Source organism: Struthio camelus, chromosome Z (genome assembly GCF_040807025.1).
Source record: "Struthio camelus isolate bStrCam1 chromosome Z, bStrCam1.hap1, whole genome shotgun sequence".
Classification (NCBI taxonomy): Eukaryota; Metazoa; Chordata; class Aves; order Struthioniformes; family Struthionidae; genus Struthio; species Struthio camelus.
This window is the reverse complement of record NC_090982.1, coordinates 22,661,037-22,681,570: the sequence shown is the minus strand read 5'-3', so window position 1 is coordinate 22,681,570 and position 20,534 is coordinate 22,661,037. Positions and strand designations below refer to the sequence as shown.

At 38.5% G+C, this 20,534-nt stretch overlaps 1 protein-coding gene across 1 annotated transcript in view; it reads left to right on the top strand.

Moving 5' to 3' along the window:
• Positions 1–15,370, top strand: part of PSIP1 (PC4 and SRSF1 interacting protein 1) — a 35,804-nt gene extending 20,434 nt beyond the window's left edge. Inside the window, exons 11-17 of the mRNA XM_068928888.1 lie at positions 120–238; positions 2,690–2,745; positions 3,991–4,061; positions 9,469–9,570; positions 9,782–9,995; positions 12,508–12,619; positions 14,604–15,370. Of these exons, the coding sequence (XP_068784989.1) occupies positions 120–238; positions 2,690–2,745; positions 3,991–4,061; positions 9,469–9,570; positions 9,782–9,995; positions 12,508–12,619; positions 14,604–14,667 (738 nt within the window). The 3' untranslated portion in view covers positions 14,668–15,370. The remainder of the gene's footprint in view (positions 1–119; positions 239–2,689; positions 2,746–3,990; positions 4,062–9,468; positions 9,571–9,781; positions 9,996–12,507; positions 12,620–14,603) is intronic.
• The last annotated feature ends 5,164 nt before the right edge of the window (positions 15,371–20,534 follow it).

The following is a 20,534-nucleotide window of genomic DNA, read 5'->3' as shown; positions in this document are numbered from 1 at the left end:
ATTTAGAGCAGGTAGGTTTACCTGTTTACGTAGACAATGATTTAATAGCCTTGCTTTTTAGTAGTCTAAAAAATCCTTCCTTCTTTCCTCTTCAATCCAAAAATGCTACATAAAAACAGAAGAAAAAAGGAGGAAGAGGCTTTCAGGCAGCTCACAGAAGAAATATTATAAGAGGCCAACATGAGAGAGAAGTAGCAGAAAGAAAACGTAGGCAAGAGGAACAGCTGGAATCTGAGCCGTGAGTATATTTTAATATGGGATGTCTGCAAGTTGCAGGAATACTTTGAAACTGACAGGAGGAAACAAAATCTGAAAAAAAAATCAATGTAGTTTGCACTGTGTTCTGTTGTTCTCTCCCCCCACCCTTTTTTGTCTAGCAGTATTTACCCTTTTTTCCGTGGAGAGTAAAAAAACTCCTCTAAATCAATATGTACAATTGTGGGAGGATGGGAAGAATTGAACCTAGAAATTAAGCAATGTCCATCTTTCAGTGACTTAGAATTTCTAGCACGAGGACAGCTGGTGGGTTCTTTTCAGAAGTATCATTGTTCAGCACAGCCATGTACTTTACCTTAAGTCTGGAATACATTAGAGAGACTGGTAGGATCTATTAGTCCATGGCTATGGATTTTTGATCAGGTTGTGGAATGCCTAGGGTTCCCTGGAAAACATTTCCTTCTCTGTCTGGCAGCTGGAGCACACACCGTCAGACAGAACAAGGAAAAAATTAAGACTTATGCTACTCTGGCACTGCAAAGCCAGTTGAGTGATATCAAGAGCAGTCTGCATTCAGAAGATAATTTATGACAAATGAATCAAGCATGAGCATGGAGAGAAGATCCTGCCAGAAACTTGGGGGGTGGGACAGTAGGAAGAAATCTGACCCATTCTCAAGAGCTATTCTGCAAATGGGTGAAGAAGCTGCCACCGCAAGAGCATGATGTTCCCATTCCCACAGTTGGTGGGAGGGCAGAAGAAAGGGAGAACAAGGTAAAAGTCCTGAGAAACAGGAGGAGGAGAATGGTCCCCTTCACTTGTAACAACAAAATTCTAACTTCTTCCCGTATATTAACAGAAATCTAGTTTGTTTGGGGCTTTTTATCCTCTAGCTCTTTCTCCTCCTCCTCTTCCTGTCATTCATTCCTTCCCTGGAAACCTAATATACTTCCCTTTCTTACCTGCAGCAAATCTATGCGTTTCCAGCTAAAGGAAATGGTAAGGACTAAATTGTCCTTGCCTTTTTTCCTACTCTTAATGTTTTACTGTTTAAATCTGATAGGTACTGATTGATTTCTGCAGTAAACTGTCATGCATTGATTTGATTATACTAATTAAATCTCTTCTACTTTTAAATGGCTCTCATATTTCATGCACTTGAGAGCAGATAGAGCTTTGCTTCAGTAAAATAAAAGCAGCCACTTTTCTTAGTGACTGCATAGCTTTGATTATAGCTGATGACCAATATTAATTGCAAAACTTAATATTAATTAAAAGTGAAGACTTTTTTCCTTTTGTGCTGTCTGCCTTCAAGATTCCTCTATGAATATGCGGAATATAGGCTGGGGTGTTTTTTGTTACCTTTCTCATTACTTTAACATCCGTTTTCTAGTCTTTGTGACGACTTCATTAGTATTATTAATATTTATATAAGCCTAATAGCAGTGCTTCTTGCCAAAGCCATGGAAGTCTCACTTTTTCTAAGGGCATAGGTCTATGCAGTTGCTGACTGAAGTAAAATCTTATGTTTTTGAAAATCTTTGATTCTGTAATTGGATAGAAAATGAAAGGAACATGGAAGATGTCAGAGAGGCAGGACGGAACTTCTGGATGCGTACTGTTGTGACAAGAAGAAAATCATGTACAAAATATTTAATCATAGCATGCTGAAATATGCAAATTTTAAAGTGAGGCTTTGAAACTCCTCAGCAAGACAAGACTGAGGACTTGCTGAACAGGGGTTCATGATCTCTGAATAAAGAGTTAAAAAGCTTCTTTGAAAGGCTTTTATAACGTGTATTCCTCCTGTAACTAAGATGGAACCAAGCTTTGTATTTTCCTGAGTCCTGGTTTTATTTTTAGTGAGGTAATTAGAGAAACAGCCAGGAGACTTCACTGAATTTATAATAACCTTTTTTCCTTTATTATGCTATTGGTTATATTAAAATTATCATTGATACATTACAGTCAGTTGTAGGATGCTTAGCTGTTGATTACGTGAGAAAATAAGTCACATAGGAACGATTCAAGAAAGATAAATATTTTCCTATAATTCCCTGTGGTAAATGTAAATGGCAGTTTAAAATTTGTCATTCCATTCAAAATATTTTCTCTCTCCATAAATCTGTTTCATACAATGCAGTTTTACAAATCTTCACATACAAACAAACCAGATTAAAAACAAGACATATTTGTAAATTGTATTAAGTACTGTAATTTGCTGCTTCTAGGAGAAAACATCTGTCAGGGTGGAAGATTTATTACCTGCAATATCTTAGATGAATAAATAAATTTCACTAATTTATTTCAGTCTTTGAAAATCGAGGTTTAGCTTTTATGTTTTAACATGCTAATGTTTGGGTGAGACAGTACCTACAACATGGCATCTTATTTTTAAATTTTTTTTTTTAAAGACTGAGGAACGGCCTTTAAAAGACAACATTGTAAAAACATACTTTAACATTTTTGATAGGCAGAGTAAAGAAGAAGGCAAGAAGCCAGAAGCTAAGAAGACTGAGAAGAAGAGAGGTTAGTTTAAAGAAGCTAAACAGATGTTTTTGGTCATCTTGAATTTTGAACAGAAGTATCTATCTGGATAAAACAACTTACTGCTAAGGGGGTTTGGGGATCTCAGTCCAGTACATTTGATCCCAGACTGCTTCCTTCAGATTTGTGAAGCTGCGCGTTCTTGTTAAACATTGTTTCTTCAGTGCATCAGAACAGGTCTTCACTATTCCCATTTTACTGTCATCTGAGCTTTTAAACCTTTCCAGATGATCACTTCTGTTGGTGAACAGAAAGCAAAAGTTCTGATTCTTTGAACTGAATCTCTTTAGTTTGCTCTTCTTGCTTTTTCCTTTCTGTTGCTTCATAGCAGAATAATCTGAAGAGCCTCTTGCAAGTATTTAGAAATTACCTCTTCCCAAGCAAGAAGCTTAGATCCAGGATGATTACTGTGGTTTTGTCCATTAACCCAGACTTATAACCTAACCTTTATAAGGATAAGTATTTTCCCTTTTTAGTATTCCCTTAGTTATGTTTTTTCTTTTAAGGGCAGTCCAAACTACCACTGGCTTTAATCTGTTACAGAGTAAAGATCTAGTGGCATGGACTCCAACCAGTTGCAGTGTTGGCAGGGAAGACATTTTTATCTAAACCCATCCAGGACAGACTAGACTTATATAAAAAAAACAATGTTGCCTGCAGTATTGTTCAGGATCTAGTCAATGATATATTACAAAAATCCAAACAGGCATTCAGTGCAAATGAGCAAGATGGCATCTTCATTTGTCTCACACACCTGTCAGATGATGTCTATTGCAAACCATTTTATTGGATGGAGTTGGACTGTGATTGAAATGATTTTGTGCAACTGACTGGAAAAAGAAAAGCTTCAGTATCCAGATACCCTTTCATCAAAGGCTTTCCAGCTTTTTAACTCTTATTATTTAGTGAAACTTCCTTTTAACCTGGTGGACAAATGGATTTTGTGACAGCTGGATATTGTGATAGAAAATAATTTTCAATTTGTAATTCCTGAGAAGAAAACTATATAGGCTGCTAATAGTGTCCAACTGAAAAAAAGCTAAATACTGTATTTTTGATCGTAAGCTCCATACTATATTCATCTGTGCGCCTGTTGGGTTTATTTGATGTGATTGCCTGTCCATATTTTTTTCAGTCTGTGTCGAGTTTAGGTTTGCAGAAAGGTTTCTGCAAAAACAAACCTGATATCATTAATAAATATTCATACATGCTATTTTTAATCTTTAGAAACTTCAATGGATTCTAGGCTTCAAAGGATACATGCAGAAATTAAAAACTCGCTGAAAATTGATAATCTTGTAAGTATTTTTTTTTTTAAACTGATGTATATGTTCAATTCTGGCAGGAAACACTTTTGGCATACATGTTTCTCTTAATATTCCGAGAAGGAAAAGAATTTCTTCAGTTTGAAAGACAGCTATACTGTTCAAATGAGGGTATTGTAAAGACTAGAAGATAGATTGTTGAAACTTATTTAAAAAGACTTTATTATAAATTATTTACCAGAAACATTCAGACAAAATTCAGTCAAATAAAGCATCTGTGCCAGCTGAGCTTGAGCCATGCAGGAGCACCAGAAGCAATGAATGTTGGTAGTGGGAGACTCCCTGTGGTGGGGAAGAGGCCCCCATCTGTTAACCTGGCCTGTCATCCAGGCAGGTTTGCTGCTTGCCAGGGGCTTGTATTTGGGACGTTGCTGAAAGACTGCTGAGGCTTATCTAGCCCTCAGGCTATTATCTGCTGCTGCTCTTTTGCCTGGAACAAAGATATGGCCAGGGGTGACCTGGAAAGTGTCAGGTGTGTCTGCATGGCTATGGGGACTGTGGTCAAAGGCATGGGAGCCCAGGTGGTGTTCTCTATCCTATGGGTGAGAGGAAGGCGTTTGTGAAGGACTGGACAAATCCTGTGGGTCAACAATTGGTTGGGTAGCTGGTGTCAGCAACAGGGTTTTTAGCTTTTATGGTAATGGGACCCTCTCTGAGGATCAAGGACTACTAGGAAGAGGTGGGATCCCCCTGACTAAGTATGGCAAAAGTACTTTGCCAGCTGGCTGGCCAGCCTGGTAAGAAAAGCTTTAAACTAGGAACAGCAAGGGATGGAAAGGATGATCAGCAATCCAGTGAGGAAGTGGTGGACTGTGTTGGCAAGCAAGGGATGCAGCGTGACGTGAACAGAAGGGACACTGTAATCAACAAAACAGGGCTGAACCGGGGTCACCCCAAGCATATGCACACAGGGAAGTGCCGAGAGGACTGCATTATGAGGAAAGATCTGGAACCATTTCTTGAAAATCAGCGCAGTGGGGTGCCTCGCTTAAGTGCCTGTATACTGATATACACAGCATAGGGAGCAAACAGGAGGAATTAGTTGCAGTGCTGTGGTCTCACTGACATCGCAGAGATCTGGTGGGCTGGGTCACACAACTGGAATGCTGCAATGGATGGATACAGGCTTTTAGGAAGGACAGGCCAGGAAGGTGAGGAGCAGGAAGAATCATCTTTTACATTACAGGGCAGCAGGGATGCATGGATCTTTGTTTTGAGACAGATGATGAGTGAGCCAAGAGCTCCTGGCTGAGGATTAGCAGGCAAACTAACGTGGGTGACGCTGTGGGTGTCTGCTGCAGACCACCTTGATCAGAGAGAAGTAGAAAATAAGGTGGCCTTCATCTAACTGGAAGAATCCTCAGGTTCACAGCCTCTGGTACTCATTGAACCACCCCAATATCAGCTAGAGGGGTAACACAGCAGTGCATAAGCAATGCAGGAGGCTTCTGGAATGAATAATAATAATTTCCTAACACAGACAATCAAGGAGCTGAGAGGGAGAGGCATTCTGCTGGACCTCATACTTGAAAAGAAGAACTGTTTGGGACTGCAGCCGAGGCTGCCCCTGACTTTCACAATGACTATAAGATGGCAGAATTTAGGATCCTGAAAGGAGGGAACAAGGCAAATAGCAGGATCATAACCCTGAACTACAGCAGAATAGACTTCAGCATGTTCAAGGGCCTGCTTGAAAGAGTACTATGGGAGACAGGCATGGGGAGAAGAGTGGTCCAGGAGAGCTGGCTGATTTTTCAAGGATTCCCTCCTCCTTAAGCAAAGGCAGCAGGAAGGCTTCATGGATGAACAAGGAGCTTCTGAATAAACTCCAAGATGAACAGGTACAGGAGGTGGAAGCAGGGACAGGTGGCCCATGAGGAATATATAGACACTGTCCAAGCCAGGCAGGGATGGAGTTAGTTAGGAAAGCCAAAGCCCATCTCCAGTTGAATACGGTGAGGGATGCAAAAGGCAATAAAGACTTCTACAAATACGTCAGCAGCAAAGAGAAGACCAGGGAAAACACAGGCCTGCAGCTGAATGGGCAGGGGAACTGGTGGCATTAAGTATTTCAGCCTTCTTCATGTCCTTTGTCTTCTTTACATCAGTCTTTGCTGGTACAAGCAGCCTTCAGGAATCCCAGGTCCCTGAAACCCATGAGACAGTGCAGAGCAAGTCCAAACTTACTCTCAGTAAAACAAACTGGACGTAAAGTCCATGGGACATGATGGGATGCACAAGTGCTGAGGGAACTGGATAATGTCACTGGGAGGCCACTTTTCACGTATATTTGAAAAGTCATGGTGACTGGGGCAGGTTCCTGAGGACTGGAAGAAAGCAAATATTCTTGTGCAAATATATGCCCCAGAAAGGGCAAAGAGAAGGATCTAGGGAACTACAGGCTGGTCAGCCTCACCTCAATCCTTAGGAAAGTGACAGAACAAATCCTTCTGGAAACCGTCTTCATATACATGAAGGACAAGGCGATTGGGAGTAGTCAGCATAGATTATGAAGGCAAAACTCTGCTTAACCAGCCTGATGATAGCCTCTACAATGAGATGACTGGCTTTGTGCATGAGGGGAGAACAGTGGGTGGTATTTATTTTGACTTGAGTAAAGCTTTTGATACTGCTTCCTGTCAGATCCTCTTAAACAAGCTGATGAAGTATGGGCTACATAAGTGGACAGGTGGATTAAAACTGGCTAAACAGCTGGGCTCAGAAGGTTGTGAGTGGTAGCATGAAGTCTAGCTAGAGGCCAGTCACTAGTGGCATGCTGCAGGGTTTAATACTGGGGTGAATGCTGTTTAACTTCAAGAACGACCTCGGTGACGGGACAGAGCGCACACTCAGCAAGACAAAACTGAGAGCTGACAGATCAGACAGCTGTGCTGCTATTCACAGGGTCCTCAACAAGCTGGAGAAGGGGGCTTTTGGGAGCATCCTCAATTTCAATTAAGAGAAGTACAAAGCCCTGCACCTGGGGAGGAACAGTCCCTCACACCAGGACAGGCTGGGTCAACTGGCTGGAAACAAGCCTTCAGGAAAAGGCCCTAGGTGTCCTGGAGAACACAAAGTTGAACATGAACCAACAATGGTCCCCTATGGCAAAGAAGTCCAACAGCCTCCTCAGCTGCACTAGGAAAAGTGTTGCCAGCAGGTCAAAGGAGGTGATTCTTCTCCTCTACTTGACACTGGTCAGGCCACATCTGAAGTGCTGTGTTCGGTTCTGGGCTCCCCGCTACAAGAGAGACAGGGACATAGCTGAGCGAGTCCAGTGAAGGGCCACAAAGACTAATTAAGGGCTTGGAGCATCTCTTGTACAAGGAGAGGCTGAGAGAGCTGGGGCTGTTTAGCCTGGAGAGGAAAAGAGAGAGGGGATCTTATCAATGCATATAAACATCTGAAGGGAGGGTATAAAAAAGACGGAGCCAGACACTTCTCCATGGTGCACAGAGAAAGGGCAAGAGGTAGTGGCCACAAATACAGCAAATACTGTTTAAATATAAGAAAAAAACTTTTTTTTTTTTTTGTGAGGATGGTTGGACACTAGAGCGTGTTGCCCAAAGACGTTGTGGAGTGTCCATCCTTGGAGTCATTGAAAACTCAACTGGATGCGGTCTTGAGCAGCCTGCCATAGCTGACCCTGCCCTAAGCAGGGATGTTGGACTAGATCTCCAGAGCTGCTGCCTGCTGGCCTCAACTGTTCTGTGATTCTGCAAATAGGCATTGTACTTTCTCTTACGTACTTCACTTTAAGTTCTTACACCAATGGAATCCCAAGTCCATTATTAACCTTAGCTGGTGGAAACAGATGGGGCAGGAATATAGCTTTCTACCCTCAACCTTTTATTTTTAAGTCTATTTTAATTTCTAGACCTTTAGTGCTTTAGAACAACAGTACCAGGTGTAATCAGAATCCAAGGGTATCTACGTCTTTGTTCTGGTTTGCTTTTTTTTCCTGTAATTGACAGCTCAAATCATGGGACCACACCAAAAATACTTAACCAGTCTCTCTTCTGATTTGAGATCTTTCAGGGGATGCAAACCTTTGAAGACCACTTATATTTACATAACTGAGTAAGACAAGTAGAAGACTCTATTCTTTCCAACCCCCTTCTCCTTTCTATGTACTGACTTTCTTTGACTAATTATGCGATCTTCTCAGAGTACCATGGCATAGAAAGTATTGAAAGGGGTTCAGCCTTTGGTTTCATGAATTTTTTTTTTTTTTGAAGGCTATTTAGGCAGAGAAGCACTGTAGCATAAGCAGTAGCCAGCTGTTTCAACTCAGGAAGTTGTGCTGTCAGAATTAAGCATTATACATTCATTTTCAGTATGGCCTAATATTCAGCTATTTTATTTAAACCAATGCCAATATTTTGAATTGAAATAATTCACTTTAAAATTTTAAATCACAACTTAATGTTTTGGCTTAAATATATTACTCTGTTGGCCTAACCCAGATATTAAATTTCCCTGAAATTAAAAAAAAAAAACAAAAACAAAAACAGAACAACAAAAATCTTGAATTCAGAGACATAATAGAACAAACATCTTAAAATGTGGATAAGTGGAAAATTGATTGTAGAGCTAGGGCAAGAACACTTAATTTATCATAATCGTATTTATTAAGTAAACATAAGAATAATAATTCTACTTAGAGTAGGCCTGATGTGTTTTTTTCCCCTATTTCCTTTGAGAACAGAAGCTAAAACTTTCTATAAATATGAAAAATATTGTCATGAGCTGTGCTGGAGATGAATCGTCTTAGTTCTAAATGGAAAATGAAATAAGCAAGAGAAGCTGAAGAAAAGGCAACTGATAGTTAAGACTTAAAGGTCTTCTAAGAAGATTTCAGTGCAGTGGTTCTTGGAAGTGGATCACAAGATCACATTGTAACTTCTGAGTTTCTTGTGTAGTGCATCATTTATCAATTTTTTTTAACTGAAAAGACTATGAAGATAAAGTTCTATACACTAGCTGCAGTCCACTTAAGCTGCTTTGCGACTTTCTCAGTGGCTGATCAGTTGGGAAAATATTACATATGGAATGGGTTGAATATATGGGGAATCAACTTTAGATACTAAAGTACTGAAAATGCAAAAGCAGCATGAAGCTTGAGGCTGTATAATGAAAGTATAAAATTAGTATTACTTACAGGTTATTCAAATAGCATGTGTCTTTGGCATGATAGTAGTTGAAATGCACCCAGCGGTAATCTTTGTTTGCAAGTGTGACTGTATAAATTGTTCTAAACTTAAGTACATAGTCAAATTAAGGATCTTATAGGAAAGTATCATTAAGCATGGAAATGAATTTAGCGTGGCAAATTAAGGATTATTAGCATGTAAGCTACCACCACTTTGTTTATATACAGGATGTAAAGAGATGTATCGAGGCTCTTGATGAGCTTGCATCCCTTCAAGTCACAATGCAGCAAGCTCAGAAACATACAGAGATGATTTTGACTCTAAAGAAGGTGAGATCTACAATATTATTCAATATAATTTCAAAAGGGAAACATGTATTTTCTTAAATGAAATTGGATTTATTTACTACTTTACAGTATTTAAAAGTCCATAATCTCATTTCAGTTTTAAGCAAAATAAATTAAGAATTTCATCTAGCACTGAATACATACATAGCTATGTGAACAGAGCTGATTGATTGTTTTACTGCTTTGGTTTTAGATACGAAAATTCAAAGTTAGCCAGGTTATCATGGAGAAATCTACAATGCTGTATAACAAGTTCAAGACCATGTTTCTAGTTGGGGAAGGAGATTCTGTTCTCTCTCAAGTGCTAAATAAGTCACTTGCTGAGCAGAAGCAGCATGAGGAAGCCAACAAAACCAAAGAACAGTGGAAGAAAGGAACAAACAAAAAAATGGAAAAGGACCAAACAGGTATGTCTTTATTTTTTGTTTCTGGTCACCCAGTCTCTATTCATGGTGAGCTAACTTCAGACGATGTTTGAAGATGAAGGAATTCTAGCTATCAGTTAAAACCTTTATATTATCTGAAATACTCAATATTGTTATAACTAACTATCAAGTTCAAGGGCAAAATTTATGAATATTTTCATGGCTGTTTTCTTTGTTGCTTCAAGGGAAGGGCTTTTGTAAAAAGTGAGAATGCAGCATTTTTTACTTTATAATTTCCTAACTTCACTACCTTGCGGGGCGGGGGCGGGGGGGGGGGAATGTTAGGGAGAACAACATACTACCTCCTATCCTTCGAGTGACTTTTGGTGCCTATATTTCCACCTTTTCTTTGCTTAATTCCCTCTACTAGCCTCTTCATATACATGCTACTACATGCAGCAGCAGGTTTTGGCCATGGCCATCTGCATAGCATTTTTGCGATGCGTGATCAGTAGCATAGTCAGGGACTCCTTAACAGTGGTGCAGTCTAACAGTAAAGGAATATTTGTCTTTGGGAAGAAAAGGCCTTTATGCTCTTGGCCATACTATTCAAGATTAATCATGAGCTCTTGTCATGAAATAAAGTACAGCACAATATTGAAAGTTTTCCCATACTAAAAACTATCCAGTAACTTAAGAGTTAAAAAAAAAAAAAAAACACCTTTATGAAGGGAATGTAGTACCAAGATACTTTTGCATAGAGGGACAAAGAGAGGCAGACACACTGGCAAGCAGCGCTGCAAAGATGTTTAGATCCTTGAAGATGTAGGAGCTGTACCCATCTATTAAAATCCTTTATATACTTCATCTCCACAAGATTGGACAGAATTTTGATTTACTTTGAATTTGAATCCTGAGAGAAAAATTCAGTGAAATTGTTTGAAGGCTATGGTGCCTTGAGTTGGAATAAACAAGTTGCTGTAAATGAGGATGTTAAGGATTCAGCTTAACTGTAGTTGAAATAGCACTGTATTTGTAACTATTCAGGAAGCAAAGACGATCTTAAAACTTACCTTGATATTTCATGGTGAGAGAAAAGCAACATATGATGTAGTGAAACTTCCACATAGAAGATTTCTCCCAGCCCCTGTGACAGACATGGTTAAATATTTGAATTAAAAAAATCTACGCTCAAAGACTTACTGCAAGTTGAATGATCTGACTAATGAAGCTACTCCAAGATTTTTTCTATGTAGTAAAATTAACACGACTTCAGCAGAAAACACTGGAATACCATTTTGTCCATCAGTCAAACGGAGACATAACAAGCTCATTCAGAATAGCTGGATGCTTCATGAAAAGGGATTTTTCTATTTGCTACGAAGAGAAATTCTAGTTCCTTACGTTGGTATTTCCTATGCCCTTTTAAAAACGTGAACTGCTGCATTCTGCTGAACTTGTACCATCCTTACCAAGTACTACAATTGCAACAAAATAATAAATTAAAAGCAATGAAATAGCAATTCATTTGCTACTTTTAACTCCTTATTCTTCATCTATCTACTCTGTCACAAGGCGACAATAGCCCTCGTGTTACTTCATTGAATTCTTCTCATGGCAATAAACTCAGACTGATTTAGAGAGTCTAAATAGATCTAACTACTGGAGCGTCACCTTAAAATGGTCTTTCTGCTCTTTATTAGTATCTTCTTAGCCTGTAAATGTTGAGATGAATAGTGTGTTGCATTTTTTCTGAAGTAGCATGGTAGTTTAATAGAGATTTCTTTTTTTTTGTAAACCTGCAATTTTGAATAAAATGGAGCGTCAATTCTGAATTAAACCTAGAGTGACATTCCACAATAATTCACCCAAAAATTCATTCACTTATAATAGCAGGGCAAAATGTTTTATTCATCCCAGTAATTCAGAAAAGGATAAATATTCCTGCTCTGAGTTAACTAAATACAACTACATAGTATATTGGTTATGACAACTGCATGATGGGTATGTTTACTCTTCAAGTAGTTACCACAGTTACTCTTATACACTAAACTTTTTTACTTCATAGATAATCAAAATACGACAGTTTATATACACATTCATTAGAGTTGAAAATAAATGAGAATCCATGGAACTAATAACTCCTTCCAGTTAAACTATCAGAAATTTCCAAAAGTTGTCTGACTGGGCTACAGAAAAAACAAAATGTATTGCTGCTTATGTGCTATTTTCTCACTGCTTGGAATAGAAATAAGCATTAGTCTTATTATCTGTAGTCTGGCACACACAGAAAGAACCAGAAATCTCTTGAAATATATACACTCTCATTTTACATGAGAAAAATCATGGGAGGAGGCTAGGCAGATGGAATTTGGGAAATTGAAATCATATCAGTTCTTTCCTTTATACTGTTTCAGCAGCTAGGTATCAAGATCAGAGAAAAACATCTCTAGCGTTAGAGTTGATAACACATGGTAGAGAAATTCTTTGGGTCGTCTTCTACCACAGTTTTGCTTTCTGCAGTACTGTTTTTCCCTCCCCTTCAATTTTAAAGGTTCCAAGGTACTGAATGGAGGCTCTGAAACTCAAGACACCAGCCAAACACAACACAATGGAGATAACACTGAGGAAAAGAAAGATAAGCATGAAGTTGGCAGTAAGAAAAAGTGAGTTAACTACTGCACTAAGCATTTGTTCTGCTAAAGCAAAACAATATAAATAAAACATCCACAGATTTATTTACACATGTTCAGTTACTGTTTTCTTTACAGGGTTCTCTCTCAACTTTACAGAATAATAATAGCATGTTAATTTTGCTCAGGTTTTGAATGAACACTTCAAAAATTGCTTCACTCAATTCTATAGTGTACGCAGAGGAAATTTTAAGGGATGGCCTGTCAGGAGGAAAAAGAGTTTGGACTGAGACGGAGCAAAGTATAACCTTCTGTATTTTAGGCTACTTGATGCTGTTAAGTTGGAAGCAAAGGATGTCTGAACCAAACTGTACAGAAGCTAAAAGGATTTATCAAGGTTTTACAAAATCGTTTATTCAAATCAGTGGAAAAGCCACCTACTCTGATCAGTGTTCTATAATGTGGCTATAGAATTGCCCATATACAGGTAAACTGCATGCTAGAACTCACACTTCTGAAATTTCAGAACTCTTAAGTGTGACAGCTCTACAGAGGACGACATGCTTACCTTACTGTTTCCAATCAAAAAGCCATACGAATGCTTGGATTTTTCTGGAGGTAAATATTTAAAACTAGCCCCAGCAACTCTGTATCTCTCTCTTCTGCGTTATAAGCTAGTACTTTTTAAACAAGACAGACAAACAAATCTCTCTCGTGCAACATAAGGAATGCTTAACAGAATTTTGTGCAAAATGAAGGAAAGGCCTAAAATCAACCTGGAGCTGAACTGTTTTGTTGCAGCACTAATTCTTTTTCTCTGAGGCACAGCCCTTCTGTGACCATGGATTCTTTTTGTCCAGCTGTATCTGCTGAAGAAAGCTTTCCTTTTCATCACTGTTCTCATACTTCTGAAACCAGGCCAGAAGAACTTGCAGTGGGCCAGCAGCTGAGTAATTTGAAATCAGTAACAAAGCAGTTCAGCAGTGGAATATTTGATCAAGTAGTTGAAAATAAATGACTACTTAAGAACTGGCTCGCCAACGTAAAAGTTTTCAGGGCTGTTCCCTGTCTTCTTCCTGCAGAACCTGGCAATAGTTGGATTTTGCAGTGGCAAAAAGACATACTCAGTCAGTTTGCCCTTTATATTTGAAATTAAAAGGATATTTGGGTGCATATATGACACTCCATGATATCAGTCAAAGCAAACTAAAGGCAGATGCTCCAGATACTTGCACATCATGCCTGAAACAAGTTGTTTAAAGGAGAGATACTGGTAAGCAAAATAAACATGAACAAATCATGAACATAAAAAAAACACCACAACAGTTTCCACCTTGCATCTAAGGAAATGATTTGCAAATTTCTTCTCAAATCACAGCTGTCTCAGTTCTGAACTCTAGGTAGCACTGTACCTTTACTCTTTGTTAAAGACGAAACATTTTCATACCTTTCTGAAGATGTAATACTTCAATAATTTTGGAAGATGGCGGACTTTCATAACTTACTATTGTCCAGAGTGATTGGTGCTTGAGAACCACTTTCTGTTCTGTGGTGACAGGGGTATATACTGCTTCCTTGGGTTACTTTCTTAAAGTCTGGGGCACAGGCTGAATTTTTCCATAGCACTGAGAAAAGTCATAATTGGTAATATAAGTTAAATGTGCACATGTCACATGAAAAAAAGCTAGGGTGCTTTTTCAAATGAGCTAATACACGTTTGGCAGCAGACCAAGGAGAAACACCTGAATGGAACACAAATCAACCTCTGAACGACTGCCATTCACAGGTTGGTGGTATATTAATGCAGTATGAATCACTGCTGGCTTACCTGAATGTTTGGGGGCAATCATCTTAAGGGGAAGACAGACAGCATTGCTAACTGCTTCAGTTCTCCAGACTTCATCTACTGATGAACGTATATCAGCACCACTTAGTTTACTAAACACAAGTCATCTAGAATAGGACTTGCTCTCAGCTTTTTTACATGGTCATTAACGTTGCTTTACTATGTTTCTAGGACATCTGGTGAAGAGAGAGAGCTTGAAAAACCATCAAAAGAATCTGCCTTTGAAAACAAATGACACCACTGGAGTGTATTTTTTTAAATAAGATTAAAGAAGATTGTTAAGTTTTGCATTTGAAATCTATAGACTGCTGAAAGTTTTAAATAATTTTATAAGCATAGTATTTTAATGTTAAATTTTGTGGAATAAAAATCCCCTTTAATCTTGGTTTTAAAAATACTTAAACACTTTTGCCAATAGTTTCATCCAGTATTAACATGTAACACATTTGAAAACATGAAGACAAAATTCCATTTAGAAAACAAATGTTACATGAATTAGAGTTGTAGTATATTTTTATCTGACTACTGTATGTTTGTCTAGTTAATAGCAGGAAAAAGTGTAAATACTTTTAACTGCCTGATCGCTCCATTTGTATAAAACCTCCTCACATCCTATGATACTGACCTGTTTGTGCATAGTTTTTCAACGCTTGTCAGGATGTCTTTTCATTGTGTTTTGTAGGAGTTGGAAGCAGCATTTTTATAGCTGTTAAAATGTTAACGTGTGAGTATACTTGATCATTTTTTTTTAAAAGAAGTTTAGTTCTGTTCTTGCAAAACTCATTGTGCCAATTTACTGCTATGTGACTTTTCATGGTTTGCTTTTCGTATAATAAGTATACTAGAAAAACTCTGGTGTTTTCACTGAACCTGTTGCTACACATTGGTTGGAAAACACTTGTCTTGAACAGCTTCTAAAATTAAAGAATTTAAACTGATGTAAGGAAATTGGTTCTTAATAACTTGTATAAACTGACATATTCATGTGGACTATAAATAACCTGTTTTTAGTTTCAGTTTTAAAAGAAGAGCTTGGCCATTGCATTAGCTTGGGGATTTGTAAGTTCAGTTTTATAGAAACACTGGCGAAGAATTTTAAGAGAAGTTTTTAAAGGCATGAAAAGCATGCGATGTGCATGAGCTACACAGAAAATTTTCTCGCGAAACATGCACCTTGCCTTAACATCAGACCTAGGAGAAATTTGTATGCGACTAGAAAATAGTATTTGACAGGATAACGAGGTTAAAATACAAGGCAACTAATTTCTATCACCTTCAAGGCAGCAGCAGAAAAATGTGACTACACCTTCCAAGCAGTGCTTGTGAAGGTTTTAACTCACACTATTCAACGAAAACTTTTAGTAACCTAGAACCACCGAAACAGCATGGTATCAAGTAATGGAAAGTCAGATTATTTCTTGCTTACAAGCCTTGTAAAATTGCCGTAGCCTCTTCAGGCAGCCTGTCTCCTTTTTACCACAGCATTAGGAGGAAGGGGGGACTTCTGCTTACACATAAAACAAGACTGCTATGGATGGCATCTAATACAGAATTTTTTTTCCACTTCAGCTTCAACAGATTGGTACAATTCTTACTTGTTTGCCATTCTGCTTTTACAGTAGTGTTAAGCTTGCCACTTAGCAACACTTACCTATTCAGTAATAGGAAATATGCAACATCAGTCCTACATATTTCATGAACTAGGCCAGGTGAAGTTGTAATTCCTGTAGTACTGCTCTCAAACTTTTCTGTTTTTCAGAAGGTGAAGATGACATTTATTTTGAGATTAATGCTTTTTTTTTTTTTTTTTTGCGCTGAAGTCCAGCACTACAGATTCTAAAGTAACTTCTTGTTCTCCTTCTAATTCTGAACAGACAAAAATGCATCTTTGTAGCACTGTCAGTGTTTTTCTGGCCTAACAGTAGGCCAGAAAAGGAAACTGCATGCTAATCTTATTTCGGGGTCGTAGCCTAGCCTCCCCTCCTCTTCCTGTATGTGTTCGAAACAACCAAAAATAACCCTTACTAGTGACCAGACATGCAGGAGAAAGGATGGAAAGGCTGAATCCAGAACTCTAGTATCTGATATTTACTGCACAAGCAGTCTTAAAAGTTCATTCTCTTTAAAAATGCTGTTCTTTGACTAAATAACCAGTCTTTGTCATCTTTGCTAGCTTGCACTACCTGTTGCATTGACTGCTTTTAACCTCGACAGTATCTGTGAAGGTGAGTGGTTTTTTTCTGCCACTCCTCCTGAGACCATGTGTGCAACATGAAGTTACTACAGACAGGCTGCTGCTAATGCCTGTTTTGAAGTAGTTTGACTAACTCTTAACTGACCACTCGTGCAGTGGTACACCTGGATGCTGTTACTGCTTGTATGTTGTCTTTACCAGAACCTATTACATTTACTTAAGTTTCATTAATCTGTAAACTGGTTGCAATATTAAGACTAGGCAAAATTATGGTTTGGTAATTACAGTACATATTAAAAACACTACTTTCCAGCAGTTGAATTTAGATGCCTGTTTTACTGCATTTATTCACCAAGTTTAATAATGTTAGAATATTCTGCATGCCTTCTAAAGACTAATTCACTACACTGAGCTGAGGAGTTTAAGTTTTATATATGCAAAGATGTTTTACCCCTACCGTTCTGTAGTACTTCACTATCAGCTTTTTAGTCGTTCGTGCTGTGTCAGTGGATAGAAGCATACGTACATGTTTATATCTGTACTGATCACTACCACCTTTCTGCCATAAGTTGCAAACTCTGTATTCTATCTTACCCACTGTCTTAACCAAAGAGGGAAAGAGCTGTGAAGAGTGTCAAGGGAAGGCCTCCATTTTGCTCGGAGAAGCATGCTCATAAATTACTTTTTGTACAAAACATACAGTGGCATAAAACAAATAAAAAACACACCTCATATACCAAGTTCTGCTGTTTTAATATACTGATTTGCATATTCTAAGAGAGGCAGAGGCCCTCACATATTAAATATAAGGCCCCTGATGACAACTTTTCTTTAGTATGTTTCATAGATTGAATAGGAACGGGTCAGTAGACTCAGGCTGAAAACAACTTTGGAGTGAGGTGGCACAGGTAGAGAAGATACGTACATTATAATTAGGTCAGATAGTCTAAATTTGTAGACTGACAACCATAGCCAGTCATCCAAACAGCTTATAAAAAGAGTTCTTTCATGCTACAAACTACAAAAACGCCAGAAGGCAGCTGGACTGAAGGACGGACTGGTTATTTCTATACGTGTGCCTTGATCCAGTTACCACTCAGTAAAACCAAGCTGGCTTTTAAGCTGAAGAACACACTTCAGAGTTGAAACATCATGTCATACTAACTAATTCAGAACATGCTGTACAGGCCTTCATTCTGCTAATTATTTTGCACAAGACCTTCAAATATAAACTTGCAGGACTTAACTTACTACTAAGAGCAATACGATGAAGTAAGTAGCACTTTATAGTAAGGCTGGCTGCCTTGAGAAACTAAAGTCTCAAACTACAGGCCTTTAAAAAGGTTAATGATTTAAATATTGAAGCTTGTATTTACCGAGCAGAATCCACTTATGTGATTACTAGAAGGTAAGCCCCAGCATGGAAAAAAGTTTTAGTTTGCAAAAATATAGTTAGATTTTGCGTATATGAAGTTACTTGCCGTCTTCCCTCCCCCAGCAAAAAACATGCAAGTACTTACACAACTAAACGCTAAGATCACTGGCGAGGCTCTTCACATGCATAATGAATATATATTTGTATAACAAAATTCAATACCTTACAGCTTTTGAAGGCTGTACCTTGAGTCAAACCTGGTATAACGATAGTCCTGACAACTCCCAGTGTGAAGTTCTTGGCCACAGACATGGTGTTTAGCTTCCACAAATTTGGAGTTTCAGCAATCTGCAGTGTTTTGCAACAGACCACTGTTAAGGGGGCAAAATGACTCTAGAGCTGGATCAACAGATGACAGCACTCTCTTTCAGCTTCCAAATACAGGTGGTTTTTGCAGTACAGAATTTGCATCCTTCTACACACGGCTAGTCACAAAATTTATTTAGTACCCTGGGAAAGTAAAAGAACATGTTTCTCCCACAAAAGTCTTTCTGTAAAGATCTTAGCTCATAATAAATGGGAATTCTCACGTAGTCAGTATATGATGGTTACCATTCCTTTGTACCCAAGGCCCTCTGACCAAAAAAGAAGCACTGTGTATTTCACAACCATGCCAGGTACCTTGTTCTCAGTCTTACTAGAAGAAAGTGTAGTGAGCTAATAAACATTTCACAACTGTTTAACAGACATAGGCTCAACCGTTCCACTGCTGCAAAGAAGTGACATGAAGACAAAGATGTCTTCATATACACTGCAAGACACTATAACACATTATCCGTTCAGGCTTTCACTGCTTGAATTTAGTGCCCATTTACTGTCTGAATTACAAATCAGGAGAAAGTAGTTCATATTCAATCAGCTCCAGAAATGACTGTCTCACTTTTCCGGATTAAGCATCTTGACCAATGCTCTCCCATCAGCTGTGCCTAAAGAAAGATATAAATACCACTTCTGTGAGCTGAGAACTGAGTAGGTAAGTCAAACTTCTGTAATCTCCCAAGGAACAATGCCATTTCTTTTGCAGAAAGGGGACAAGACACAGATAACACATAAAACTTAAAGCAGGATTAGTTTTGACAGTAGTGACCCCTACTTCCAGAGTCGAGTTTACTATAGCTTAAGCAACTCAATAGGGCTGCTCAGTGTTTTGTCATTCAAGTGAGCAGGGATTGTTGTGACAGTGTTAAAAGTGCCCAGGTAGCACTTGGAAAGTGATGCTGTCTATATGAATCACATTTTGCTTGGTAACTTTACACCAGCGGTAAAATCAGAGGGGCCGCTCCTTTTCCTCAACACGATAAACGGTGTTCTGTCTCATCATCTCTCTGGCACTACTAAATTTTTATTAGGCAAGAAACTCAAAGACTGTTTGGAAGTTTGAGGTAACTTAAAACGGTGCACGCTGGCAAATTACCAAGCCTTTAAAAAGCTCAAAACATAACACCAAAACCAGAGATTCAGGTTAATGCCTTTTTCCCCCCCCCTCTTTTTTAGGGGGAGAGGGGAACAGGGGGGCAGGGACAGAGAGGACTTCTGCCTAGCTAAGCCTTTTAAAGAGTGCTGTTATCTCCCTGCTTTCAAATTTGTTTTGGAAATGTTCAAGAAAGAAAAGTTTTCAGCACACTTCTTTTCCCCTCACAGGATCTTATAGATGGATAAAAGTGAGATCATCCTAAGAGCTTTTTACTAATCATTTCTTTAATATATATATATTATACCTAGCCTCAACTAGTTTTTAATACTCCAGCCTTTTTGCTTCTCAGTAAGTGCAGACACAAGACTGTGCATGCCAGCAGTCAGGGTCCTTAAAATTTCATTTGAGTATGATTCCAAATATTACCAAGTTGCATCACCTTATATCCAGCTCACTTTAATAAGGCATAGGAAAAGGAACTGCTGTTTGTCCTTTTTTTTTTTTTTTTAATCTTTTCCTTCCTCCACAAAAAGCACATGGAGAAGAGATTATTAAAATAAGTCTTTTTTTTTCATCATACAGTAATAAGCCTACTTTGAGGTTGTGATCATTTAAATGCTAACAGCATGTAACAAGTAACCAAAGCACCAATACTCATCACAGAAATTTAATTATGAATGGGCAGCTGGGTCGAATACTGGATTTCACTCAGACAACTCATTCCAAAGGAAACTTTAAATCAAAGCTAGATCCGGCTGTCCTGTGACAGCTCCTGGGAATTAAAGGATTTTTTAAAAACTGTTACTTATTGCAACCTTTTCCCTTCCTTTTTCATTTTAGCAGAATCATTCAATACGAAATAGAACCAGAACACACCATACAACAGCCTCTAAGATGAGCTCTTCCCCATGTTGTAGTTAAGCACAGATACACGCAACTCCCACACCCAGAACTGTTGCCAGCTTCTCCTTCCCTTATTGGGAAGTATGGGCCTGGCCCAAACAAGATTTTTTCACCCACAGATAGAGCAATTTTGAAATGTCTTTAACCATAACTTTT